General features: G+C 56.2%; 1 protein-coding gene across 3 annotated transcripts; it reads left to right on the plus strand.

The window, feature by feature from the left end:
• The first annotated feature begins 44 nt into the window (after positions 1-44).
• AMOTL2 (angiomotin like 2) lies at positions 45-22276 on the plus strand. Of its 3 annotated transcripts, none has more exons than XM_030494436.1 (10): positions 45-1925; positions 14363-15189; positions 16587-16821; positions 17362-17506; positions 17651-17743; positions 18915-19210; positions 19310-19602; positions 19729-19940; positions 20094-20249; positions 20953-22276. In XM_030494436.1, the coding sequence occupies exons 2-10, from the start codon at positions 14453-14455 to the stop codon at positions 21009-21011; spliced, it is 2226 nt and encodes a 741-aa protein (XP_030350296.1). In that variant the 5' UTR covers positions 45-1925; positions 14363-14452; the 3' UTR covers positions 21012-22276. The 3 variants fall into 3 exon arrangements, with proteins under 3 accessions (XP_030350296.1, XP_030350297.1, XP_030350298.1); XM_030494437.1 differs by having other exon boundaries at positions 20097-20249; XM_030494438.1 differs by lacking the exon at positions 45-1925 and adding an exon at positions 13797-13872.
• Positions 22277-24319: the final 2043 nt, after the last annotated feature.

Consider the following 24319-nt stretch of genomic DNA (forward strand, 5'->3'; position numbering starts at 1 on the left):
CGTTGCCCGCCCGCCGTTGCCTCACGGGGCGTTAACGGCCCGACATGGCGGCGGCTCCTCTTGTTCTCCGCCGTCCCGCCCGCAGGGTCCGTCCCTCCGCACCCGGGAGAGCCCTCAACGCTGGGCCCTGGTGTGGAGCTTGCTGCTGGGGGAGCTCGGTTCGGGCGCGGGGAGCTGCGGGGCCAAGCCCGTGTCCCCTCAGGGACAAGCCGCTATCGTCCCACTCTGGACGGAGAAGCCTTTCCGCGTCCCGAGGGACAACGGCGGGCGAGGCAGACCGGCCGCCCGCCCCTTCCTGCTCCCTGTCCCCGCAGGTGTCGAGAAGATGCTAATGGTGGTTTACCAGGCCCCGGCCCGATGAAGCCACCGTCGCTTCGGGGCTCGCTTCGCGGCCCGTCCCCGCGCAGCGGCCTCCTGGGCCATTGGTGAAGCACCGACTGGAGGGGAGGCGGTTGCGTTCGACGTTCCATCGCTGGGATTCCAGCCGTGACGCGGGCCTGCCTGCCCCGGGAAGCCCACCTGTTGGCCCCGTTTAACCGTTTGTTCTGGAGCTGTCTCCCGGCGAGGGTGGACGGCTCTCAGGGCATCCTGCCCCACTGTGAAGAGGGCTTTTTAACACTGAGCTTCCCAATCGTTATCAGCTGTTACCTGTGGGGTGGACAATCAGCAGGGGAAGCTGCAGCAGTGCCCTGGAGAGATTTTTCCACATGAGGAGTAAAAATGATCTTACACCCAAAAGGGACAATAAGAAATCTGGAGAGGGACTTTTTACAGCGACAGGACAAGAGGGAATGGCTTTAAGCTGACGGGGGAGATTTAGAGGAGATATTAGAAAAAACATCTTCACTATGAAGATGGAAAGGCCTTGGCACAGGTTTCCCAGAGAACTCTAAAGGAGGCAAAGAGGGAAGCTGTGGAGCGAAGCACCTGGGGCAGGAATAACACTTTAGGGCAGCCCTTGTTGCAGGAGGTTCAGTAGCTTTTCACGCCTGCGGGGAGTTTAAGGGATGGTGGTGCCTGGATTAATTAAAACGACCATTCTCATTACTTTAGGAACTCAATTATCGCTCCACTTATGCTTCAGGGCTTTAGTCAAAGAAGATGCGTGAGCGCCGGCCGCAGAAGTGCGATGTGGCAGCAGCCCTGCAGAGGGCACGGCAGCCCCGCGCAGCGCCCGCCGCTCGGACCTGCTGCTTCGGTCACCGTTCCATTGATTTCTTCTTCCCGGCCCCCGCGTTTTAGCCGAACCTGCATCCGGGAGCTGAATGGGGAGCGGGGCATTTGTTTGAATTCCTACGTAAGGAAAGGTGTGAGGTTTTTCTCGGTTTAGCTCTGCGAAGCCAAGACTCGTCTGCAACACTCCTGCTCTTTCTGTCCGCGGCTAAATCTGCGGAATTAGAGCGCTGAACCTACCGGACAATATCCTACAAACTAGGCAGGGAGGAAGGATGGTCTTCCCTGCCCGCAAGGCAGACGTGGCACACATGAGGCTGTACCGCTGCCCGGCACCGCCCGCTCCCCTGTCAGCAGGCTCTGTGCTGGGAGCAGGCACAGTGTTGAGGTTCTCTCCTGCTCCAGCACCCCAACACCGAGCGCAGCTGTGGCCTCAGCCCTGGGGCTGCGGGATTCCTCTGGCAGGCACGTCCCTCCACCTGCGGTTTCCTCCACCATGCCGTATAATCCACCACAGGAGAAGTCTTAGAGTTCAATAAAAATACGAAAGATCTTCTCAGGAATAGCATTTGCTATCTCAAACAAGCTCCTCTGTGCCTCTGGATAACACTACTTCCTTATCCTCACCAGGACGGTGTAAGGACAGCGATTTTAATGGTGATTTTAAAAGGTCTGTGTTTTCATGTGAGCTGGAAAGGTCAGCGTGACTGCGGTGGTCGTCTGCCATCTGTATAACCCCTGCAACCTGACAGGTTTGTCCCAGGCATGGGAGGACATTTAACATGGAGTTACATGTTCTGATTCCTTTTAGATGGTGTTTGATATGAAGGCTATTGACATCTCTGCAATGTCAGTAACCAAATACATACATACATACATAAGTTAGGATTTCATTAAGTTAATGCCTCCAGACTGAGCCATGTTTCTTTCTGTAGTTGCCTTTTTTTTTCTCCTCTCACATACATGGCAAAAAAGTAATGTTTTTATTCTAAAAGCAAACAGAACAATAGCTGGATGTGTGCGAGGCTGTGTGTGCTAACTCCTGGCATGGCTTTACAGTGCAGTTTTACATCGGTTACATTTCTCAATCCCTGTAATTTTTGCAGCTGATGGTTAACTTCATGACTTAATTCCTTACTATGCCTTTGAGCTTCTTGCTCAGTACATTGATGTGTAATGACTCAAAATGATGACATTTGGTGCATGTAAACCAGAATCCTGTTACCGCCATTTAAACACACGCAGATCTGTGTGTCCCATCTTCAAGCAATAGGCAATGAAGCTAATTTCAGAGTCTGGGCTCATTAATTGCACATCACCCAAAGTCTCTACCTTTAGAGTAGCTTCAGCGTGAAAGCAATGCAGTTCACATACCTGGGTGCTAAAGCAGCATATTTTGAATTAGTGGGATAACAAAGTAATTCCACTGACTAATTAATTCAGGGGCTAGAGGGATGGTTGGTAAATTTAAGTATACATCTAATTTTAGGTATATAAAGCATAAGATCCTTAATCTGCCATTTAAATGCGCCCTGCCTGTGCTTTCACTTACTGCCTCCAAACAGGGGCTTGGTGTGTGGGTTTGGAGCCCAAACCTGTGCTCTGAGTCTCAGCAGAGTGCCTTTGCTGATGCTGTCACAGCACTCGCTCGCTAATCTTGGCGACTCTTTGCCTTGGGTATCATCCCACTAAGTATGATTCAGTTTGTCAACATCGCTGCCTTATGACTCGTGCGTGTTCAGCCGCTCAGCCCTTTTTATACAGTCACTCTATCAGAGTGGGATCGCATGTGACAGCAGAAGCGCTCGGAACAAAGAGCTGATATTTCACCCCAGTTAGCTCTGAGGCTGAAACTTGCTTTTTCCACTGCCCCAGTTCAGCAAGCTTACGCATTCTAATGCAGTGCCTGTAGTTAAGGTGCATTTATAATACTGGTTCACCTTGGTTGCATTTTTTGTTCCCTGTAATTTACATAGCTGAAGGTTAAGTTCACAGCTTCACTGTGTATTATCCCTTTCAGTTTCCTGCTTGGGACAGGAATAGCTCTAAAGCACATTTCTATCCAGCAGCCCGCTGAGCCTGTGTTTAGGGTCCATTCTAGCCAGCGTGCTGTATATCATGCAAGTGCCTGTGTTTCCAGTCTCTGGTGTGTGTGGTGGCCACCTCCCTCAGGATGGCTCCTCGGCTGCATGGTGTGACTTAATTTACCTTTTCCTAACAAGATGAGGCTGTGACTAGTAGGCCAAGTGCCACTCTCATGCAGCAAGCTGAGTTATCTCATCCTGCTGGGGTGGAGGGCAAACAAAACCACCGTGGCACAGAATGCAGTGCTGGTGGTGATGACTCACATCCCTGCCATGCCACGTTAAGCTTCCTAAACACAGCCAGCTTTTTCTTTTTAAGCAGATGCTGAACTTTTGAGGTGCGAATTGCCAAGTTAGAAGCTGTGGAGGGTTTGCAGAAGCCCCAGAAAGGGAAGATGCTGGCAGGCTCCGGGGAGGAGGAGGATGCTGAGAAAGCTGACATAGAAGCAGGGTTAAACTCGAGTGGTAGACGAAGGGCTGCAGGCAATGATGCATGTGATCGCAGAAGAAATGCAGAGCATTAAAGCCAATCCTATTTACTGGGACAAAACCAGCTTCTGAAGGATGCTTTCACGTCCCAGCTGTGAGCTAGCTGTCAAAAGGTCTCCTGGGCATCTGCTGGTGATGAACAGGGGCAGGAAAGGGAGGAGGACCGTGAGGAAACTGCTTGCAGTAATGATATGATGTACGGCAGTGCAAACTCTCAATATTCAAGCCATGCTCCCACATCTGGATCCCACGGAGCATCCTCACAGCCACGGGAGCTCTGTGAAAGCTTGGGCTGCAGGAGGGGAGTGGGGGCAAGCTTTTAGGGCAGGCAGCCCCACTCATGCCTGAGCATGGGCTGCAATTTGGGATAAATGCTCGGGGCAATCTGCATCTTCTTAGTGCACCGCAGGTGACTTCTTGAGTGGGTAAATGAGGATTTTATTCTAGGGTAATTACTGCATTCAGCTCTGGGGCCCCCAGCACAAGAAAGACATGGACCTGTTAGTGCAGGTCTAGAAGAGGGCACAAAAATGATCCAAGGGCTGGAACACCTCTCCTGTGAAGAAAGGCTGGGAGAGTTGATGTTATTCAGTCTGGAGAAGAGAAGGCTCCGGGAGACCTTATTGAGGCCTTTCAGTGTATAAAGGGGCTTACAAGAAATCTGGAAAGGGATTTTTTCCAAGGGCCTGTAGTGACAGGACAAGGGGGAATGGCTTTAACCTGACAGAGGGGGGGTTTAAATGAGACATTAGGCAGAAGTTCTTCCCTGTGAAGGTGGTGAGACACTTGCACAGGTTGCCCAGTGAAGCTGTGGCTGCCCCATCCCTGGCAGTGTTCAAGGCCAGGTTGGACACAGGGGCTTGGAGCAACCTGCTCTGGTGGAAGGTGTCCCTGCCCATTTTGAGGGGGGGTGACTAGATGATTTTTAAAGGTCCCTTCTGCCCCAAACCATCCTGTGATTCAATGATCTCAAGCGAGTGCTTCCCTTAACTCTCACTTTCTTCAGATGACTTATTTCCTTATCAGTCCCCTCCACTACTCTTCCAGAAACCGTCCGTCTGTGAGTGGGAGCTGGGACTTCCTGCCACTGGCAGCTGGATTTGAAGCAGAAGTGGAGAAGCCATGTTTAACTAAGAGAGGTCAAATTCCACTTTCTGTGGGGTGGTTTGCACAAAAGGTGAAAAAGGAACCTTTGTGTGGCAACTGGTCCTTTCAAAGGGGACAGTATTTCTGAGCCTTCTCGTCTTCTTGCCCTGCAGGGCTCCTTTCTGTTCTTCACCTAGAGATTCAGAGCCTGATGTAGAGTCCAGATTATCCCACAGACTAACCACATTAGTGTGAATTCATTGCACAGATGACTTGACAAACAGGAGCAAGTTCTGGGAAATACAGCCAGAGAGTGGATTCCCTTGAAAAAATGGTTTCAAATTGAGGAAAAAAAAAAGAAGTTCAAAAGAACAGCAGAGAAAGGGGAAGCACAGAATTTGGAAGGACAAAATTCCCCTCCTGCCTTTTTCATGGTCCCTTGAAAACCCATAAATGACAAATATTGCTGTGTCTGTTAAACAGTGACTGCAGGGAAGTAGCCAAGGAGTGAGCTGGTCAAGCAGCCCAGGACACAGGTTATTCTGTAAAGCAGCTGGACCCACCAGTGGGGATGGACCAGCTCTAGCCTGCACGTTTGTCTTCTCATTCAACCTGATGATGCTCAAAGAGTATTTCGGTGGAGGCAAGCAGCTGCAAAGGCATTGCTCCATCTCCTGGGTTAGCATTTAGGACTAGAGAGGATGGGAGCATTTCCACTCGCTTCAGCAGGCTTTAGGGTAGGAGGGCAGGTAATGGGCACCGACCCAGCGTGATGACTGCTGCTCTCAGGCCAGGGGTCTCGGCAGCCGGAGCCAGAACAGCAGTTCTCTCTGCTCCGATGGGCTTGGATTCAGCGTTGCATTGATTCAGAGTGACCCCTGCCTGCCTTGCTAAGGAGCAGGGCTGAGCGTTTGCAAAGGAGAACTCACATTAAACTCTGCCAGAAGGCTCTGGCAACCATATGGAGCTGGGAGGGGGGGGGGCCAGCCCTGACCTCTATTGTACGGAGGGCACTGCCGCTGACCCTCTCCCTGCCCTCCCAGGGTGGCTGTTCCCATGCAGCTCAGGTTGTACCACGCAGCACTCAGGGCTCAATAAGACAATTAAATCCTAGAGTCCAGGTTTTAGTGTTTCCATGTGCCGCCAAGTATCTTAATCTGTGCTGTTTGGGGAATTTTTATCCCGTGGATCCCTTGGTATGCCTGGAATGTTTGCTTTTCCTACTGTGTGCATGTGTTTGAGGCACTCCTGTAAAAACAAGAGCTTCCTGCCTGCCTTGTAAATCTTTTCTTGATTGGCAGAGTTGCCTTTGGTGATTAATCAAGGGGCAAGCCAAAGCTGACACCCACGGGGAGCATGCTCCTTGCAAATGCCCGGCACATCGGTGAGAGACCTGGGAGGGGGACCAAGGGAGCTGGCCAGTCTCCAGAGCCTGCCGAGGGGACACATGTGGTGACACCAGTTTTCGGTAAGAGCCTGGGAGAGGAAGAACTAAACGGAAATTCCAGCGAGCTAAGGAAATGCTCCAGAGGGCCGGGACTTCAGAGGCATTTTCTATTGTATCATCGAGCACACAGCTAAAACATGCAGCTCCGCTTAAAGGTCTTTGCTCAATGGCCAACCTCACCTTCCTACCTTGGGCTGGGCTGGGGAAGGGTGAAGTTTACCCCATGCACAGATGGTTTCTCCAGGAGACAGGCCCAAGCCTGCTGAGAAGACCAGGACTGCGTTGTTGGTGCACTTGGGCTTCATTTCCATCTTCCCCCTGGATGCTTCCAGGTATCACAGGCTCTACATCCCTGTATATGATACAGGGAGCTAACTTGGTCACCTCCAGAACAACAAAACCAGCTCCAGCATCCTGGCTGAAGGGGCTCTAATTTGCCCCAGCTATTGCTCTTCCAACAGCTGAACTTGTGTGCCAGCATTGCCCTAGCCCAGAGCTGGCTGTGGGATTGCTGAACTCCAGCACTGTGTTGTGCAGGGCAGAACTGTGGACCTGTTCCCATGTCCCCGTGTTCTCACCTTGGCAGAAAAGCTGCCTCACAGAGCAGAGGTGCAGGCTGCCAGGCACAGGGACAGCCACAAAGCTTGTTGCTGTAAGCAAGAAAACCTTCAGCATGGGAGGCTGCTGGAAACTTGCCACCAGAGAGTTCAGTACCCATCGTTTTCAAGTCCTGACCTTTGCTTTTCTCCATTGCTAGAGGCAGCAACTGAGCTGTGTGTCAGGGGAAGGACCCTGCCAGGATGAGAAGCTCTAGGAACAGAGCACTTAAGCATAGCATCACAAACTGAGCATGCAACTGAGGAGGGTCTGTACGTCCACCCCAGCTCAGCTGCAGCAGGGACAGGTAGCAGCACAGGAATGCTGGGGACACACATCCCTGCTCGGAGCTGGCTGCTCCCTGGAGCTGAAGTATAGAAAGAAAGAGCATTTCTGCCACTCTGTCACAGCTGTGACAGTCGGGGCAGAGTCCTCTGTGCTCTTGGACAAACAGTTCTCAAAGCCCTGCCTCTGTTTATCCTGCCAGCTAACACATAGGTGCTAGTTATGGGTCCTCCTGGAACCCATCTCTCCACACCATCTGTGTCTCCTGACAGACGAGACCAGAGGCAATACACCCCGTGGGTTTAGCCCCATTGCATCTTTCTCAGGCAGTTTCTCAGGCTGGGTTTGAAGCTGCTGCTACTCCACCCTTCACCTTTACACCCTGCTTTGTCTCAGTGGTGTTTCCTTCATATGCTTGCTGGGCTGGAGGGTGCTATAGAGAGGTGCTTTTCACATCTATCCCAACGCCACCCCAGCCACTGTCACAACCATCACCATGCACAACATGAGAAGCTCAAAAACTGATAACGAAGGGGTCAAAGGATGTTTCACAGCAACTTTGTGGCCGCACAGGGTTTGCCTGGAGCTGCATCTGAGTAAGGAGCCCTCCGGTAATCCAGCTGTGTGTTAGCAATGACCAGCCTGGTGACACCCTCACTGTCACCATGCCAGGGGATGTTCAATGCCGTTAAGGTGTTACCTTCGTGTCTGGCACACTGTTTGCTTGTGTTTTCACCACAACACAACTCCCAGGCACAGCTCAGTTGTTCAGATGTGCCTGGCACCGATCCCAGCAGTGACACAGAGCTGGTCTGTCCCATGCTGTGTGGCCTCCTGGCCACATCTAATTGTCTAGTAGCTGGGAAGTCCTCTGCACAAGAACAAGTGAGCAGCAGCGAGTGTGGTGGCAGGGTCCTCACTCAAGGAAGTGCTGGAGGCTGGAAGAGACCTCTGCCTCCTTCTCAGACTGTCAAAGTGGTGTCACTTCTTACTGAGGCTTTTCGTACCATCCTCCTGATATCCTGATGGATTTCAGCACCCACAGCCTTCTCCTGGACAAACTGGATGAAGTGGGGTCCCCCAGGAATCGATACTGGACCCCACTCTGGTCAACATCTTCATGTTCCCAACGTTTCAAAAAGACATGGACAGACTGGAGAGGGCCCAAAGGAGGGCCAAAAGATGGCCAAAGGGCTTTGCAGAGCAAAGAACCTGCCCTGTGAGGAAAGCTTGGAGGAGTTGAGTCTTTACTCCCTGGAGAAGAGAAGCCTCGGGGGGACCTCATCACAATATTCCAGTGCTTCAAGGGTGGCTACAGAGAGGATGGAGGCTCTCTCTTCACAAGGAGCCACACGGAGAAGACAGGGGGCAACAGGTACAGGTTACACCGGGAGAGGTTTCATCCCAGCATAAGAAAAGAATTTTTTTTATAGTGAGAACAGTCATTCACTGGAACAGCTTCCCCAGGGATGTGGTGGAGTCCCCATTGCTGCTGGTGGCTTTCAAGATGAGGGTGCTGGCTAATGTCAGCTAGGCCCTCTTTTCCACCCAGTGTTGGACCTTGGACCAGATGATCTTTCCAGGTCTCTTCCAACTTGGTCTGTTCTGTGATCCTGTAATCCTGACCTCCTCCACTCCCTTCCCTCCCTCTGTTACCCACTGTGTGCAGTTTCTGCTGTCCCTGCAGATGCCCTGAGCAGTTCATTCATCATATCTTTCACCCCTCCTCACATCCCCTTTTTCCATGGCGTGTAGGAAACGTGCATTTTTCAGAGCTCCATGTCTATGAGTGCATGGGTTCTCTTTCCCTCCAGGGATGCTTGAAGGCCTCTCCCCAAGGGACAGCCACTATCCTGGAGGACCTTAAGGTGATTGGCCTCCTTCTTCCCCTTCTTGGTGTGATGCATACCAAGACCTGACCTCTGGGCCATCCCTCACCCTCTCTGCCCTGCTCTGTACCTCATCCCAGTGCCTCTCCCTTGACATTTCTTTCTGTTGAGAAGTGTTCATATCTATCTCCTCCTTTTGACACCCAAGCAATGGGGAGCAGGGCGGCTGGTGTCCCTCTCTCCCTCTGGGTGCCACCCCTTTCATGTTGGTGGCTCCAAATTAGGATGCTGATTCTCCCACTTGGCTTTGGGGAGGGAGTAAGGACAAGGAGGCCAGGTCAACCTGGAGGTGTTCGGAGCAAGAGTGTGTAAGCATGGCCAGTGAGGGGATGCTGCCCATGGCACTTTCCTGGGTGGCACTGTGTCACCCCACCTCCCACCCAGTGCTGGGGCAGGGGATGGAGCTGCCCCCTCTGCATGTGATGCCAGAGCCATGGAAGGGGGGTTCTCTGCCAGCACTCCCATAGGCAGGAAATTACACCCAGGGCTTCACATTCCTCAAGAAAGCGAAAATGCCTCAAACGTGAGAACAAAGTGGTCGAACTACAGTGAAAGGCTTTGCTATGGAAATGCGGATCCATGTCCCCTGGGCTTGCGGCTCCCGGTGGGCTCCGGCAGCCAGCACTCAACCTTTGTTCTCACTGCCATCTCCTTGGCGGATGCCAGCAACTGAAACCAAAGCCCCGCCACCGGCAGGTCAGGAACAAGCCCCTTTCAGGAAACAGGGAAATAAAGGACAATTTAACATCCAGGAATGGAAATGACTCAGGGGGTGTAAAATGCACAGAAGAGGAGGAGGAGGAGAGGGGTCCTGGCCCCTTTCTGATAGCCACGAGGCTTTGTCACAAGTATGCACATTGTCCCTCACATTTCCTACCTTGCCCCTTACAACACGGTTTGGCTGTGCTGCCTGCTCAGCGGGATTGGAGCACATGGAAGCATCCAGCCTCGCTGCCTCCTCACCCAGCTCCATGGTGACAGCTTCCCAAAGGTTGGGCAAGGCTCGGGGCTGTCCCTGCCGCCAGGAATTGGGTTTGGTCCTGCTGAGCGGCTGCTGGAGCCCGAGGCAGCAGTGGGGACAGCCAGGAGGGTGACGCTGTGGCACTGCAGAAGATATCAGTGCGCACACTGACGGTGTCACGCTCATGAATCCGTGATATCCCATGTATGAGCAGCAGCCTGGGGGTTCCCCTCCTCAAATTCCTGAGAAGGGGCTTTGTGAATGCACCCATGGCATCACCTCCCTATGTGTGTCTGATTTATGGAGAACTGCAGCAAAATTCCCTCGCTGGAGAGCAGGGATGTCCCCTGGCTTACCCAGGTGCCAGATTTGGGACATCCCAGCTGGGACAGGCAGTCCTGCCCCAGAAGAGGAGAGTACCCAGGACAGGGAAGATCAGGCCTGGCATCTTGTGGGGTGTCTCCAGGACTGGAGTGCGTGGCTGGAATGCTGGGTGGAGAGGAAGTGCCCAGGAACTGCTTTTGCTCCCTGCTCATGGGGATGCAGCATCCTCCCGCTGTGCACCCTGCATGGATCCTGGAAGCAGTACAGGAAAGGCACTTGTGTGATTCCTTGATCTCCAACTCTCCTTTCCACCTGTTTGCACTTGGAATTGGGAGCCTGGGAGAGAAGCAGGTATCCAGAGGGAGCTTTAGAGGGAAAATGGCCATGGAGTGGCTGGGGACTTCAGCAATGGGACACCTTCACCACCACAACCATCATCCCAGGAGATGCGCTGCAAACCTGTGCTTTGCAGGCACCTTCGGCTGCCTCCGACTCCCTGGTTATCTGGGCTCAGCACAGCCCAGGCATCTTGCGAGCTGCTGCGGACAACGGCCGAGGTGATCTCATGCTGTGAATATTCTCTTGGCTCATTCCTCGCACTCCAACGCCTCACCGATAAGGCTCCGCGGTGAGGTCAGTGGGAGGGATTTGCATTGCGGAGCTGTGTGTCAGCCGGGGAGCCTGGGACACCGGCACCTGCGCTCCCCGCTGCTCCCAAGGATCCAGCCCGAACCATGAGTCCCTGCCCCATGGCACAGCCCTGGCTGGGCTTTTCCCCCATACACTGCCACCCGAGCAGAGGGTCACCACTGCTGCCTGTGGGTCCAGCCTGGCATGGGGCTGCCGGCTGCGATTTCACCTCCTCCAAGGGGAAAATGAAAAGGTCCAGGCTTTTCTTACCTTCAGCATTAGAAAGAAAAAGAGGAAACTCTTCAGATCACTTTCCAAAGGGGTGTTATCAGCCCAGGAGGGGTTTCCTGCTGCCAAAAATAGAGCAGTATTAAGATAGGAAGGGAAGCAGGATGACGCAGGCACAGATAGGCCTGCGGACGAGCCGGGGAGCTGGGCTGGCTCCCTTGGGAAAGATCAGGGCAGAGATACAGCCAGTGGCTGTGCTGCTGCTGGGATTGATGTCTTGAGGTAGTGCATCTGTCCGTCCATCCATCCATGCATCCATCCATCCATCTATCCACATCCACCCGCCGCTGGGCCTCGGCTGGTGTTTCCACATTCAGCATGTTCTTGGGGACACAGGGGCAAGAGCTGTGCCCTTCTCTCTTCCCCACAAAAGGGTAGACCCTCGCTGGGATATTGTGATCTCCCCCATGCCCACGGGGCCAGTGCGGATTCCCACCTCCGAAACTCCAGCCGGGTGGATTTGCCTTGTCACTAGTGAAACTGGGCTGAAAAACTTGTTTCCTTTTTATTGTTTGATGAGCTCCTGGCGCCACGTACAGGCTCAGGACCTGCCTGGGTGGGGATGCTCTTAGGCTTTGTTAAGCCCGAATCCAGATTGATCACGCCAGGGCCGTGTCCTTCGTCTCTGGGTCTGTAACATGGCGCACCTCTTCCTCCAAGCACTGACTCCTTCTCCCCGTGCACCTTCTCTGTATCCCCCTCTGTCTTTGAGTGCATTACCTGCTACACATTGAGGATTTTTGTCTTTTTTCCCAATCTTTTGGAAGAAAACCCAGCGGGAGAGAGCTGCACCTGCAGCCCCTTGTCTGCTACCGCATCCCATGGCTTTTGGGGGTGATCCCAGAGTGGGATGAAGCTGCATTCAGGCCAGCAGGAGCAGCAAAGCAAGGAGACGAGGCCAACAATCACCATGTGTGCCCCCCCAGACCTGCCTCCTGAGTGTGTGCTGGTCAGAAGCTGCCGAGTTTCCTCGCACAAGAATGAGAGCTTAATGTCCCGGAGCTAATTAGCAATTTTCCCTGCACCTGCCTCTCGGCCACCACCGCCTCCCCTCCAGCCATCTGCTGCCTCGGGGCCTCGCAGGCAGGGCTTTGGGCTCCGCACCAGCAGCCGCTGGCACTGGGGGCAGAGATGGGGCTTGTGTTTCTCTGCTTTGGGGTTAGGGGTTCTCAGGGTCTCCCCAAAGATGAGCTCTTTGGTGTTGAAAGGGGGGAAAAAGGGTTTTGGTCCCTGATGGCTTCCTCCATCCTCTCCGGTCCCCCAGCACAGTGGATGGACAAGCCCTGCTGTGGTCCTGTGGCCGTGCTGCAAACGGCGTCTGCCTGAATAGGGAAACTGAGGCTGGCAGAGGGACAGGGGATGCCCAAAGGCACTGAGCCCAGCGCTCAACAGGCAAGAGCTGGCAGGGATGGCTACGCTTGCAGCAAGCTGACATCCCCCCCCTGCGGGGGATGCAAGGAGGGGGGACATGAGGAGACGAGGCATGAGGGCAGAGCAGATGGGGCCGGCAGATTTTTGTGGGGCCAGGCTGGTCCTGCAGACAATGCTGCGTCTCTCTGAGCTGCGATTAAAGGGGAAGATTTATGCTCCGGGACAGCTGGCAGGCAGAGCTTGCTGACCCCCCCAGCCCAGCAGCTGCGAGCCTCCTGCACTCATGCAGCGTGCACCAGACCCCAGCGCACTTCTGTATCGCGTGTGCTTGAGCCCAGAAACCAACCATGTCCTGGGCTGCATCCCCAGCAGCGTGAGCAGCAGGTCGAGGGAGGGAATTCTCCCCCTCTACTGCGCTCTGATGAGACCCCCCCCGCAGTCCTGCATCCAGCTCTGGGGCAACAACACAAGAGGGATGTGGGGCTGTTAGAGCGAGTCCAGAGGAGGCCACGGAGACGCTGCGAGGGCTGGAGCAGCTCTGCTCTGGAGCCAGGCTGAGAGAGCTGGGCTGGGTCAGCCTGGAGAAGAGAAGGCTGCTTAAGGGGAGACCTTAGAGCAGCTCCAGTGCCTAAAGGGGCTACAAGAAACCTGGAGAGGGGCTTTTGACAAAGGCAGGTGTTGACAGGACAAGGGGGAATGGCTTTAAACTGACAGAGAGGAGATTTAGATGAGACATTAGGCAGAAGTTCTTCCCTGTGAGGGTGCTGAGGCGCTGGCACAGGGTACCCAGAGAAGCTGTGGCTGCCCCATCCCTGGCAGTATCCAAGGCCAGGTTGGACACAGGGGCTTGGAGCAACCTGCTCTAGTGGAAGGTGTCCCTGCCCGTGACAGGGGGTTGGAACCGGAGGAGCTTTAATCCCTTCTAACCCAAACCAGTCTGTGAGTCTAAGATCTGCCCCCAGACCCCCTGCACGCCTGCGGGCGCCCGTGGCACCCCCGTCGGCTCTTGCATATCCCGGGCACGACCTCCGTGTCCGTGTCCGTGCCCCTGTCCGTGTCCGTGTCCGTGCCCCCCCTGCCGGCAGCAGTCCCGGCGGGCCGGGGAGGGGCGGTGCGGAGCGGGGCGGGTCCGGCCCTGCATTCCGGACATAGCAGCGCTCGGGCCGGCCCCCGCTGCCGGCGGGACGCTCAGTGCCGTCGCCGCGCTCCCCGGGCAGCACCGCCGCCGCCCCGCTCCGCCATGCCCCGGTAAGTGCCGCCCCGGCGGGGCTCCCACCGGCGCTGGGGACCGAGACCTCCGTGCGGGCCCGGCTCCGCTCTCCCTGGCTGCGGGGAGGGGGGTTTGCGGCCGGTGGGTCGTGCGAGCCTCTCGGTGGCTCCGTGCCCGCTCCTCCGGGGCCGCCTCGTCCCGCATTCCCCGGGCCTGGAGGCAGCCCCGGTCCTTGCGGGAGGTACCGCGTCCGTGGGGAGCCAGCCCCGACCCCCAGCGCCGACCCCTGGAGCCAGCCCCGATCCCGGAGCCAACCGTGGCCACGGGTGCGATGAGAGTGCCAGTGCTCAGCCACGGCAATGGGCTGAGCTTCCACCACCACCACCACAGCCTCCTGCCCATCCGGCATGTCCCGGCCAGCCTCCCAGTGTGCTGAGCGGGATTCCCGGAAAACAAAACCCTGTTGACCAGCACTGCGTCCTGCCCAGGCCGGTTCTCCATCCATTATCCCCCCTTTTCCCCATGCAGGTGTCTCGGCGTGGCTGGTGGCTGCTAAAACACCCTCGAGGACACCCTTGTCGGGTTGGAAACGTGGCTTTGCCGACGGCGCGGGCGGAGATGAGGACGGCGGAGGACTCGAACGGGACGGTCCTGCACCGCCTGATCCAGGAGCAGCTGCGCTACGGGAACCTCACGGAGAACCGCACGCTGCTGGCCATCCAGCAGCAGGCCCTGCGCGGCGGCGGCGGCGCCGGCAGCCCCCGCTCCTCCCTGGAGAGCCTCAGCGCCGAGGAGAGCCAAATGGTGCAGCAGTCCACGCGGCAGGAGCCCCAGGGCCAGGAGCATCACTCCGACCACATCTACTTGGAGAACAGCGTCTATCGGCTCTGCCAGCCCCAGCACAAGGTTGAGGAGCTTCCGAGCTACGAGGAGGCCAAGGCGCATTCCCAGTACTACGCCTCGCAGCGGGGCGGGCAGCAGCATGGAGGGGCCGGCACGGGGATTCGGGGTGAAAACAGCCCGCGCGGGGCTGAGAGCAGCAGCGCCCGACGCCCCGATGAGGGGCTGAAGGACCTGAAGCACGGCCACGTGCGGTCACTGAGCGAGCGGCTGATGCGGTTGTCACTGGAGAGGAGCGGGGCCAACACGCAGAGCCCCATCAGCGCCTCACACAGCTACCCCCAGCTCTCCCGTCACCACCAGCTTGCTGTCCTGCAAGGGCAGCACCCCGAGGGGCCGGAGCCACGGGGGCCCCCCCCGGAGTATCCCTACGTCATCCCTTCCCAGGACACTTACCTGGCTGAACCCCGACCCTGCTCCCAGGAAGGTCCTGGATTTCAGCATCCCGAAATCAGGTAACCTGCAGCTCCCAGGCCCTGCTTTTGGGGTCTCCACTGGGTGCCTCTCAGCCATGAGCTGGGATGGATGCTTGGGAGATGCGGGATGCAGAAAGCAGTGAGGGGCCTGGGGCAGCCATTGCCAAACCTCTTGTCCTTGCAGGACCAGATCTGGCTTAGCCTGTGGGGTCTGCGGGCACCCTTCCTGTCCTCTCCTCTCCCCAGTTTCCCCCAGCACCGTTGGGTTTTTCCAACTGGTGATGAAAATCCCGCTGCCTCTGCAGACCCTGCCCCCTCCCCATGCACTGGGAGGAATTTGGGGCTAATTTAGGAGCTGGAACCAGCTCAGGAAATGGCTAAATGTGGAACAGGCATGGGGCGGGGTGGAAGGCAAACGGTCTCCCTATTCCATGGAAATCTACCCTATGGCCCTGAAACAGGGATGTCCACATAGCACTAGTTTGCTGCCAGTGCCATGGGATTGCTGCCAAGCTGAGCCCGGGCTGGTGCCGGGTGGTTTGTGGAGGTGATGAGCAGCACTGGGCAGCTCCCCCCTTCACCTGGGCGGCTTGATGCCTCCAGCAAAGCCCCAGGTTGTCTTCAAGAGAGCCATGGAGAGGTCTCGGGGGGGCCCCCGGAGATCCAAGAGGGCTGGAAACAACTTATTTCAGTGTGGAAAATATGGAAAGAAGGGAATTGGAGGCTTGATGGGAGGACGCACACTGCTCCCAGCCCTGCTGACCTATCCAGGCAGAGAGCAACAGCATCTCCAGCAGGAAAACCTTCTCCTTCCAGCGAACAAAGAGGGGAAGGGGAGCCGTGAGGAAGATGTATTTATTCTTCCTCGCTCCTATATCATCCCGCAGGAATGCAGGCCCTTGGCGGGCAGCCCGCAGCAGAGCGGGGCCGGGCCATGCTCAGCCGCCCTGCTCGGGGTATTCAGGGCAGCCACGGGATGTCGAGGAACTCGGAGCGGTCGTGCAAGGGGCAGCCAGGCTGGCCCTGCTCCTCCCAATATAGAGAGAATGTGTTCATAGTTTGGTGGTGGGGAGCCATGCCAGGAGCCCTCGCTTTGCCCGGAAAACAAGGGAAAGGGGTAGAGCTGCCGGGTTCCAAGGTGCATCCTTTGTTCATCTGCAGCATCCCCAGCAATGCTGGGGGCTGGGAGCCCATCCTGACCCACCAGCCAGGAGTTGTCAAGTCATCCCTGCAAGATGGGGTTTATTTCCTATGCTCGACTTAGAAATCAAATGCTTCCCAGCTCTGAAAAGCAGGATACGGAGCCTCCCTCCTCCTTTGGGGTGACCCAGAGGCACCAGCACCCACTTGGGTTTGGAGCAGTCAGTGGGACCTGGGGATGCGGTCAGCTCCCCCACCCTGCCAAACCCACTGAGCATCCTTCTCCCTCTCTGCAGGGTGCTGTCCACCCATGTCCCCACCGCTTTCCTGCCGCTGCCAGGCGCTCTGTGCCCGGGCACGCTGGGTCCTGCCGGCGTGGAGGCACTGGTGAGCGCCCAGGCAGTCTCAACCAGCAGCCGCCTGGCCCGGGTAGACGCTGTCCTGCGGGACAACGAGAGGCTCCAGCAGGACAATGAGAAGCTGCGGCGGGAGCTGGAGAGCTGCTCCGAGAAGGCGAGCCGCATCCAGAAGGTGAGCAGCCCTGCAGCCACAGCATCGTTCCCTTCCCCCCCAGCTCCCTGCCTTAGAGGGGGGGATGCTCAACCAGCTGCTGTGAAAATTCACCCCCTTTAGTGTTTTAATCCCTTCTCCTCCTCCCTTCTGGTGGCTCGTTCCTCTCCAAGCAGCTGTGTTTCGGCAGCACGGCAGCCGGGATGGGGGAGAAGGAGCCCATTCTCTGGTGACCCCCTCCCTCTGCGTGTCCCCCCCATCCCTGACCACCACAGAAAGCCCTTTGTGTGGCTGCGTACAAGGGGCGGCTGTTCCCTGCCGGCTGCGCTACAGCAGAGCCAAAACCTGCAGAGGGACTCTTCTGCAAGGAGAAAGGCAGAAAATACCAGTTTTCACCCCAAAATATGTGCTGGGGGCCAGTCTGGGGGGGTCCCATGGGTGCGCTGAACTCTGGCAGCTCGGGTTGGGCTGAGCGACCTGGGTGAGCTTTGGCCAGCATCTCCCTTTCCTTTCCTCATTCCATGCATATCTAACCCTGGCCTGTTCGTTCCTCCGCCCCAGCTGGAGAGCGAGATCCAGCGCATCTCGGAGGATTATGAAAACCTCGTCAAGGCCTCTTCCAAGCGGGAAGCCTTGGAGAAAGCCATGAGGAACAAGAGAGATGGTGAGATGCGGCGGCTCCAGGACTTCAACCGGGACCTGAAAGGTGAGGAATCTCCATGTCCCCATCCCCATGGGTGCTCTCTGTCCCCCAGCTTTTCCCCCTCGGGGTGTTTCCAGGCTTCTCCCACTTCCTCTGTCCAAATTCTTGTATTTAAATCTTAATTGGGTTTAATTGCCTTTGTACTAGAGCGGTTGGAATCAGCGAACAAGCAGCTGGCCAGCAAGACCCAGGAAAGCCAGGACAGCAACCAGGGCAGCGTGGCCAAGCTCCTGGCGCAGAGTAAGTCCCATGGGATGCCCATCCTTGCCCAGCTCCCTGTGGCATCCATGAGCGGGACAGAGGGGCTCCTTTTCGGCTGGAGGAGGAGACGGGTGTCGGGCAGCAGCTCTCGCCCTTCCCTGGGGAGGATGGAGCAGCTCTTGGCCTGGACTGAGCCATTAATCCCAGCCGGCCGGCTGGCGGCGTGACCCACATTCCCCGCATTCCTGCCGCTGTGCTGGCTCTTCCAGCACCAAGCCAGCACTCCCGTCCTGCAGCGGGGCCCTTCTCTCCCTCCTCCCTCCTCCACGCTGCAGCTGTGCAGGCCTGGGCTTATTTTGGGGGAAATATACCTAAATCCATTATTTTAGCACAGAAATAGGGCGTTGGTGTTATGGGTGAGGAATTGCATCCCCTTCTCTATGGTGGCTGGATTCACACCGGGCAGCTTTTGTTCTTCATGAGGCAAAATTTGAGCTGGGGGTGTTGGATGATGAGAAGTTCCTCATGACCCAGCAGTGTGTGCTCGCAGCCCAGAAACCAATCGTGTGCTGGGCTGCATCCCCAGCAACGTGAGCAGCAGGTCAAGGGAGGGGATTCTCCCCCTCTACTGCGCTCTGGTGAGACCCCCCCCTGCAGTCCTGCGTCCAGCTCTGGGGCTGGTTCAGCCTGGAGAAGAGAAGGCTCTTGGGAGACCTTAGAGCAGCTCCAGTGCCTAAAGGGCTACAAGAAACCTGGAGAGGGGCTTTTGACAAGGGCCTGTAGTGGCAGAACAAGGGGGAATGGCTTTAACCTGACAGAGGGGAGATTGAGATGAGACATTAGGAAGAATTTCTTTACTATGAGGGTGGTGAGGCGCTGCTGGCACAGGGTGCCCAGAGAAGCTGTGGCTGCCCCATCCCTGGCAGTGTTCAAGGCCAGGTTGGACACAAGGGCTTGGAGCAACCTGCTCTAGTGGAAGGTGTCCCTGCCTGTGGCAGGAGGGGTTGGAGCTGGATGAGCTTTAAGGTCCCTTCAACCCAAACCAGTCTGTGATGCTATGATTTCTATGAAATGGAGGCTGTCTCCCCCTGACCCCCATATACCTCGTGTGCTGTGGGAGGGATGGCACAGCCAGGTTTTCTGGAGTGAAGAGCTCCAGCCTGAAGTGCAGCGAATCCTCCTTGGCTAAGACTTGGGTGTTCTCTTGCAGGCTACGAGCACCAGCAGGAGAAGGAGAAGCTGGAGCGGGAGGTATCCCTGCTGCGCAGCGCCAACGAGGACCAGCGTCGGCGGGCAGAGCTGCTGGAGCAGGCGCTGGGCAGCGCCCAGGCGCGGGCAGGCAAGGCGGAGGCCGAGCTGCGGAAGAAGCGTGCCTATGTGGAGAAGGTGGAGCGGCTGCAGGCAGCCCTGGGGCAGCTCCAGGCCGCCTGCGAGAAGCGGGAGCAGCTGGAGCTGCGGCTCCGCACCCGCCTGGAGCAGGAGCTGAAGATGCTGCGGGCTCAGCAGGTGGGTGCTGGTGCTGCTGGCAAGCTGCGGTGGGTGCTGCATCCCCCCAGCACCTCCTCATCCTCTGCTGGGTTTTCACTGTCCTTTTCTCTGCTGCAGAGGCAGGCAGGCGCTGCGGGCGCCGGGACGCCGGAGCTGAGTGCACACACGCTGTCCGAGCAGCTGAGGGAGAAGGAAGAGAAGATCCTGGCCCTGGAGGCTGACATGACCAAGTGGGAGCAGAAGTACCTGGAGGAGTGCACCATGCGGCAGTTTGCCATGGATGCCGCAGCCACTGCAGCCGCCCAGAGGGACACCACCCTCATCAGCCAGTCCCCGCGGCACTCCCCCAACAGCAGCTTCAACGAGGACCTCCTCCTGGCCAGCCACAAGCACCAGGAGATGGAGAACAGGTAGTCCCACCTTGCTGGAGGCATTTTTCTCCAACAAGCTTATGCTGTGGTCTGGTTGGGCAGCGCCTGCATTCTCCTCTTTTCCATCCACCTCCTCACCCAACTTCTGTCTCTTCTTCTCTCCAGGTTAAAAGCCCTTCATGCCCAAATCCTGGAGAAGGATGCTGTCATCAAGGTCCTGCAGCAGCGCTCGCGGAGGGACCCCAGCAAAGCTCTCCAGGGCTCCCTACGACCGGCCAAGTCTGTGCCCTCCATCTTTGCTGCCTCTGCGGCCCCGAGCTGGCCAGGGACTGGCCAGAGTGACCGGCTGGCTGAGGGCAGCTCCCGCAGCAGCACAGGTAAATGGAGACACATCCCTGCTCCCTTCCTTCACCCAGAAGCATGGAGTTGCCTGCAATTTCCCCTGTGGGTTTGGAAGTAGAGAGCTTGGGGAGTGGGGACTTCTCTGTTGAGTTGTAGAAGCCATCAATCCTTACTGGTGTCTCCTCCAGCAGGCAAAGCCACCGGTGAAGGAGCAGCAGCGCCTGCTGCTCTGCCCCTGCCATCCCACTCCAAGCACGGCAGCAAGGATGGCAGCACGCAGACGGATGGGGCAGCTGAGAGCAGCAGCCAGGGTGAGGGCACTGAGCGCCCGGCTGGTCTGATGGGTGAGTATCCCAGGGATGGCGTGGAGGGGAGCCGGGGATGCTCTAGCATGTGAGCTTAGCATCAGGAGATGGGCTGCGTATAAGCATCAGAGATTTTTTGAAGGCATTTTAAAGGTTTAGTCTTGCAGGTTTGAATCTGTGCAGTCGCTCATAGAATCACAGATTGGTTTGGGTTGAGAAGGGATCATAAAGATCATGTAGTTCCAACCCCCTGCCATGGGCAGGGACACCTTCCACTAGAGCAGGTTGCTCCAAGACCCCGTGTCCAACCTGGCCTTGAACACTGCCAGGGATGGGGCAGCCACAGCTTCTCTGGGCACCCTGTGCCAGCACCTCAGCACCCTCACAGAGAAGAATTTCTTCCTTATGTCTAATCTAAATCTCCCCTCTGCCAGTTTAAAGCCATTTTCCCCTTGTCCTGTCACTACAGGCCCTTGTCAAAAGTTCCTCTCCATCTTTCTTGCCAGATTTCTTGTGGGCCCCTTTAGGCACTGGCTCTAAGGTCTCCCCGGAGCCTTCTCCAGGCTGACCCAGCCCAGCTCTCGCAGCCTTTTGCTATTTCATCTTAATTTTTATGCAGAAGGTTTTTTTTGACCCCCTTGTGGGGAGGCTGGACCAGCAGTACACTTGGTGCCGGCCCTTTGGTGGGGTGGGCACTGATGCTCTTCACCTCTCCTCCAGTTCTCACCTTCTTTCTTTGCAGAGAGCTCGGCTGATGTCAGAGCCCCTGACCTGTCTGACATGGTGGAGATCCTGATTTAAGGCCACCCAAGGACTGCACGCCAGCCCCTCTCCCTCCTACCTGCACTGGATCGGGGTGGCAGAGCCTGCAGGAGGGAGGACTGAGCCTGGAGCTCAGTGGTGACCCCGTGGCTGGTCTCAGCGGATGGGCCACGGTCCCCACTCAGCACCCACAGGGGTCTCCAGCTGTGCAGGGCACGCTGGAGCCCAAGGACCCTGCAGTGGCTGAGGGGCCTCGTGACCCCCCTGTGAACACACGGGTTTTGGACAACAGGAGCAAACCTATTTATCGTTCCAGCCTGAAGCAGGGGGCTTCTTCCCATACCCTCCTTTGTTGGCTCTGTTCCCATCCCGGCTCCATCCCGGCTCCATCCCCATCCCACCTCTGGGTCTTGGCCATTTGCATCCACCCAAGTGCCTGGCCTCCGACTGGAAAATCCCTCTGTGTTTGCCCAAACTGTATCCACAAGCTCATGTCTTTGCTCAATGACAGAGTTGGGAGGGATCCTCTGGGATCCCATCAACCACCCGGATCATGGCCAAGCCAAGCGCCAGGACCCCCATCCCTCCGTCATCTGCATCCATCACCTCGCATCCTTCCTCTGGGTTGTTATCCTGGGCTGGCAAGGGGTTTGGGATTGGGTGCTGCCGGAGCAACAGAGAAAATGATGATGGAGGGAATAAAAGGTGGAGGAGAAATCCCTGGAAACTGGAGGTGGAACTCAGAGGGAACCGAGGATGGCTGATGGCATCGCCCCTCTTATGGCTTCATCCCTTGGCTACCGGCAGCTGGCTTCTGCCTGTAGCCAGTGCTGATGCCTTGCTCCTCTGAGCTCAGACACCTCCCGTCCTTGCCCTTCATCTATATATATATGTTCTTTCTCTCTCTCTTTCTCTTTCTTTCTTTCACTGTGTGTGTGCATTTGCTGGACAACTGCATTTTTTACTCTTCTCTCCCAGACACGTACCAAACGCCTTCGGTTCTCGTGTGTTGTTTACAAAGTGGAAAACGAACGAACAAAAGTTATGAAAGAGGAAAAAAAAAAAATCCCCCCGACTTAATATATTTTATATTAATATTGGTATTTCTTTGTAAGTATTTTTGTTTTCGTGCTGTGAACTTTTTTTTTTCCCTGCCAAAGACGATGAGTTCTTGTTTGTGCGTTTTAAGTTATCTTGAGTATTTAAACGTAAACCTGGCTGTTTCGTTGTGCCGCCCTATACCGAGATTGCTGTAGCATTCCACTTGGTATAACAGTATTTTAATAAAAAAACCCAAATATTGACCCATGGCTGCTCTTATTTCCACCCCTCAAGCGATGGGGTGAGACAGAGGCAGCAGCAGAAGGAAGGGGTCTAGGGTTGGTGACCCCCTGGCTGAAACTTTGGTCTTCCTAAGCCCCTTCCATGGGGACTCCTTGATGGCCACATCTTCAGGCACAGCTGGACCTGGTCCCCAGGCTCTCCCCTGGCTTTTGTCAGCCACCTCCAAGTGCTTCCCACTCTGCTGGGGTCTTTGGTCTTGTGGAAGACTAGAAGTTCTCCTGGTGTTTGGGCCTTACAACTTCCACATCATGCTGCTCCCCAGCCCTTCCCCTCCGAGCTTTTTGTTTGCTGCTGTCATTTGGCTTTTGTTTTTAATAGCTGTTGCATTGATGCTTCCCAGGGAGCATCCCTGGGGACTCTGCTCTGGCTGCTTGGGTGCTGGCAGCCCAGCTGGAGCCATCACCAGCCAGGCTGGGGCTTTCCCTTTTGGACATCACTTGGCATTTATTGGCAAGTCATTCCTTTTTTTATCCTGCTGTCCTGGGGACCAGGAGATCTTGTGTAAGTCTCTGTAATGGGCTTTGGCTTGGATTAATGCAGAACAACAGTGTAAGGAACCAGCTTTGCTGCCAACTCCTCCCTGGAAGATGGCTAAGGACTGAGGATCACTGGTCTTCATGGGACTGCAATGCTGAACACCAGCTTGGCTCTACCCTTCCAGGATCCTGGAAGAACTGTGCCTGAAAACTTGGGGTTTCCTCTGGCTATGCGACAGGTCTCCATCCTTAGAGAGACTCAGAGCAATGGGAAGTGTGGAGCCGGGTTCCTCCTTCCACCCATGGTTTCTCCTGGATTTTGCGAGCAGGGAAACAAGCTCCCCCCCAGCTCCATGCACAGGGTATGTCTGAAGGGGACCCTTCTGCACTCCCTCCCCAGTGAGGGGGAGGTCTGGTTGGGAAGCTCACAGGGAGCTGCTGGTGCTTGGGAATGTGTTGAGGGGGGGTCCTGGTGGCCCCCATCCAGGGACCATACCTGCCCTGCCTCCCCCAGCTCCTGCTGCCCTGGAGCTGCAGGCAGCCGCCCAGGAAGGCTTGCAGCATTCCTGGCATACCGCAGCTCTCACGCCCCACACTATTTACCCAAATCCGGATGCGGAGCAGCCTTGCAGCAGCTCTGGCTGTTTGCAGGCAGTTTTCCATGTCCAGGGATTCAGGGAACAGGCTCCTGTTGAGAGCTTTGCCCACCACTCGGCCATCCTCCATCCTGCCCATCCCTCTGTGGACCCCCACTCCCGGTGCTTTCACAGTCTCCAGGAGCCAGAAGATGAGGGAGCACAGCATTGTACAAGCAAAGCAGCAGAGAAGCATAACAAAAATATGGGAAGGGGAAGGAAAATCCCATCTGTGAATGTGGGAGTTGGGCCGTGGGGAGAGGATGCCTGAGTTGCTTCTGCAATGCCCCTGTGGATACAGCACCACCTGGGGTGGTTTAGCTTTGATAGGGTTGCTTTTCAACCGGAGCAACAGCCTGATGGAGCTCCGCACCTTGGCGCAAGGAAGGCTGGTGTGGGGTGTGTTATCGCCTGCTTTATCGCTCTGTCATCACAGGCATTTCCCTCCACCCTTTCCACACCATCTCACTGGGTTTCGCCATCAGCATCGCTTTATCCCACGTGGCTCCTGCTGACGCCAGGACATGTCCTTGTCACCGCAGCACAGCTGAAATACCATATGGGAGCCAAACCTCCTGTTCCTGCTCCCATTCCTGTGCCTGTGATCTCTGTGTCCTTGATCTCTGCATCTAGCGAGTCCAGAGGAGGCCATGGAGACGCTGCGAGGGCTGGAGCAGCTCTGCTCTGGAGCCAGGCTGAGAGAGCTGGGCTGGTTCAGCCTGGAGAAGAGAAGGCTCCTGAAGGGGAGACCTTAGAGCAGCTCCAGTGCCTAAAGGGGCTGCAAGAAACCTGGAGAGGGGCTTTGGACAAGGGCCTGTAGTGACAGGAAAAGGGGGAATGGCTTTAAACTGACAGAGGGGAGACTGAGATGAGACATTAGGCAGAAGTTCTT

The sequence above is a fragment of the Strigops habroptila genome, chromosome 8 (assembly GCF_004027225.2).
Source record: "Strigops habroptila isolate Jane chromosome 8, bStrHab1.2.pri, whole genome shotgun sequence".
Taxonomy (NCBI): Eukaryota; Metazoa; Chordata; class Aves; order Psittaciformes; family Psittacidae; genus Strigops; species Strigops habroptila.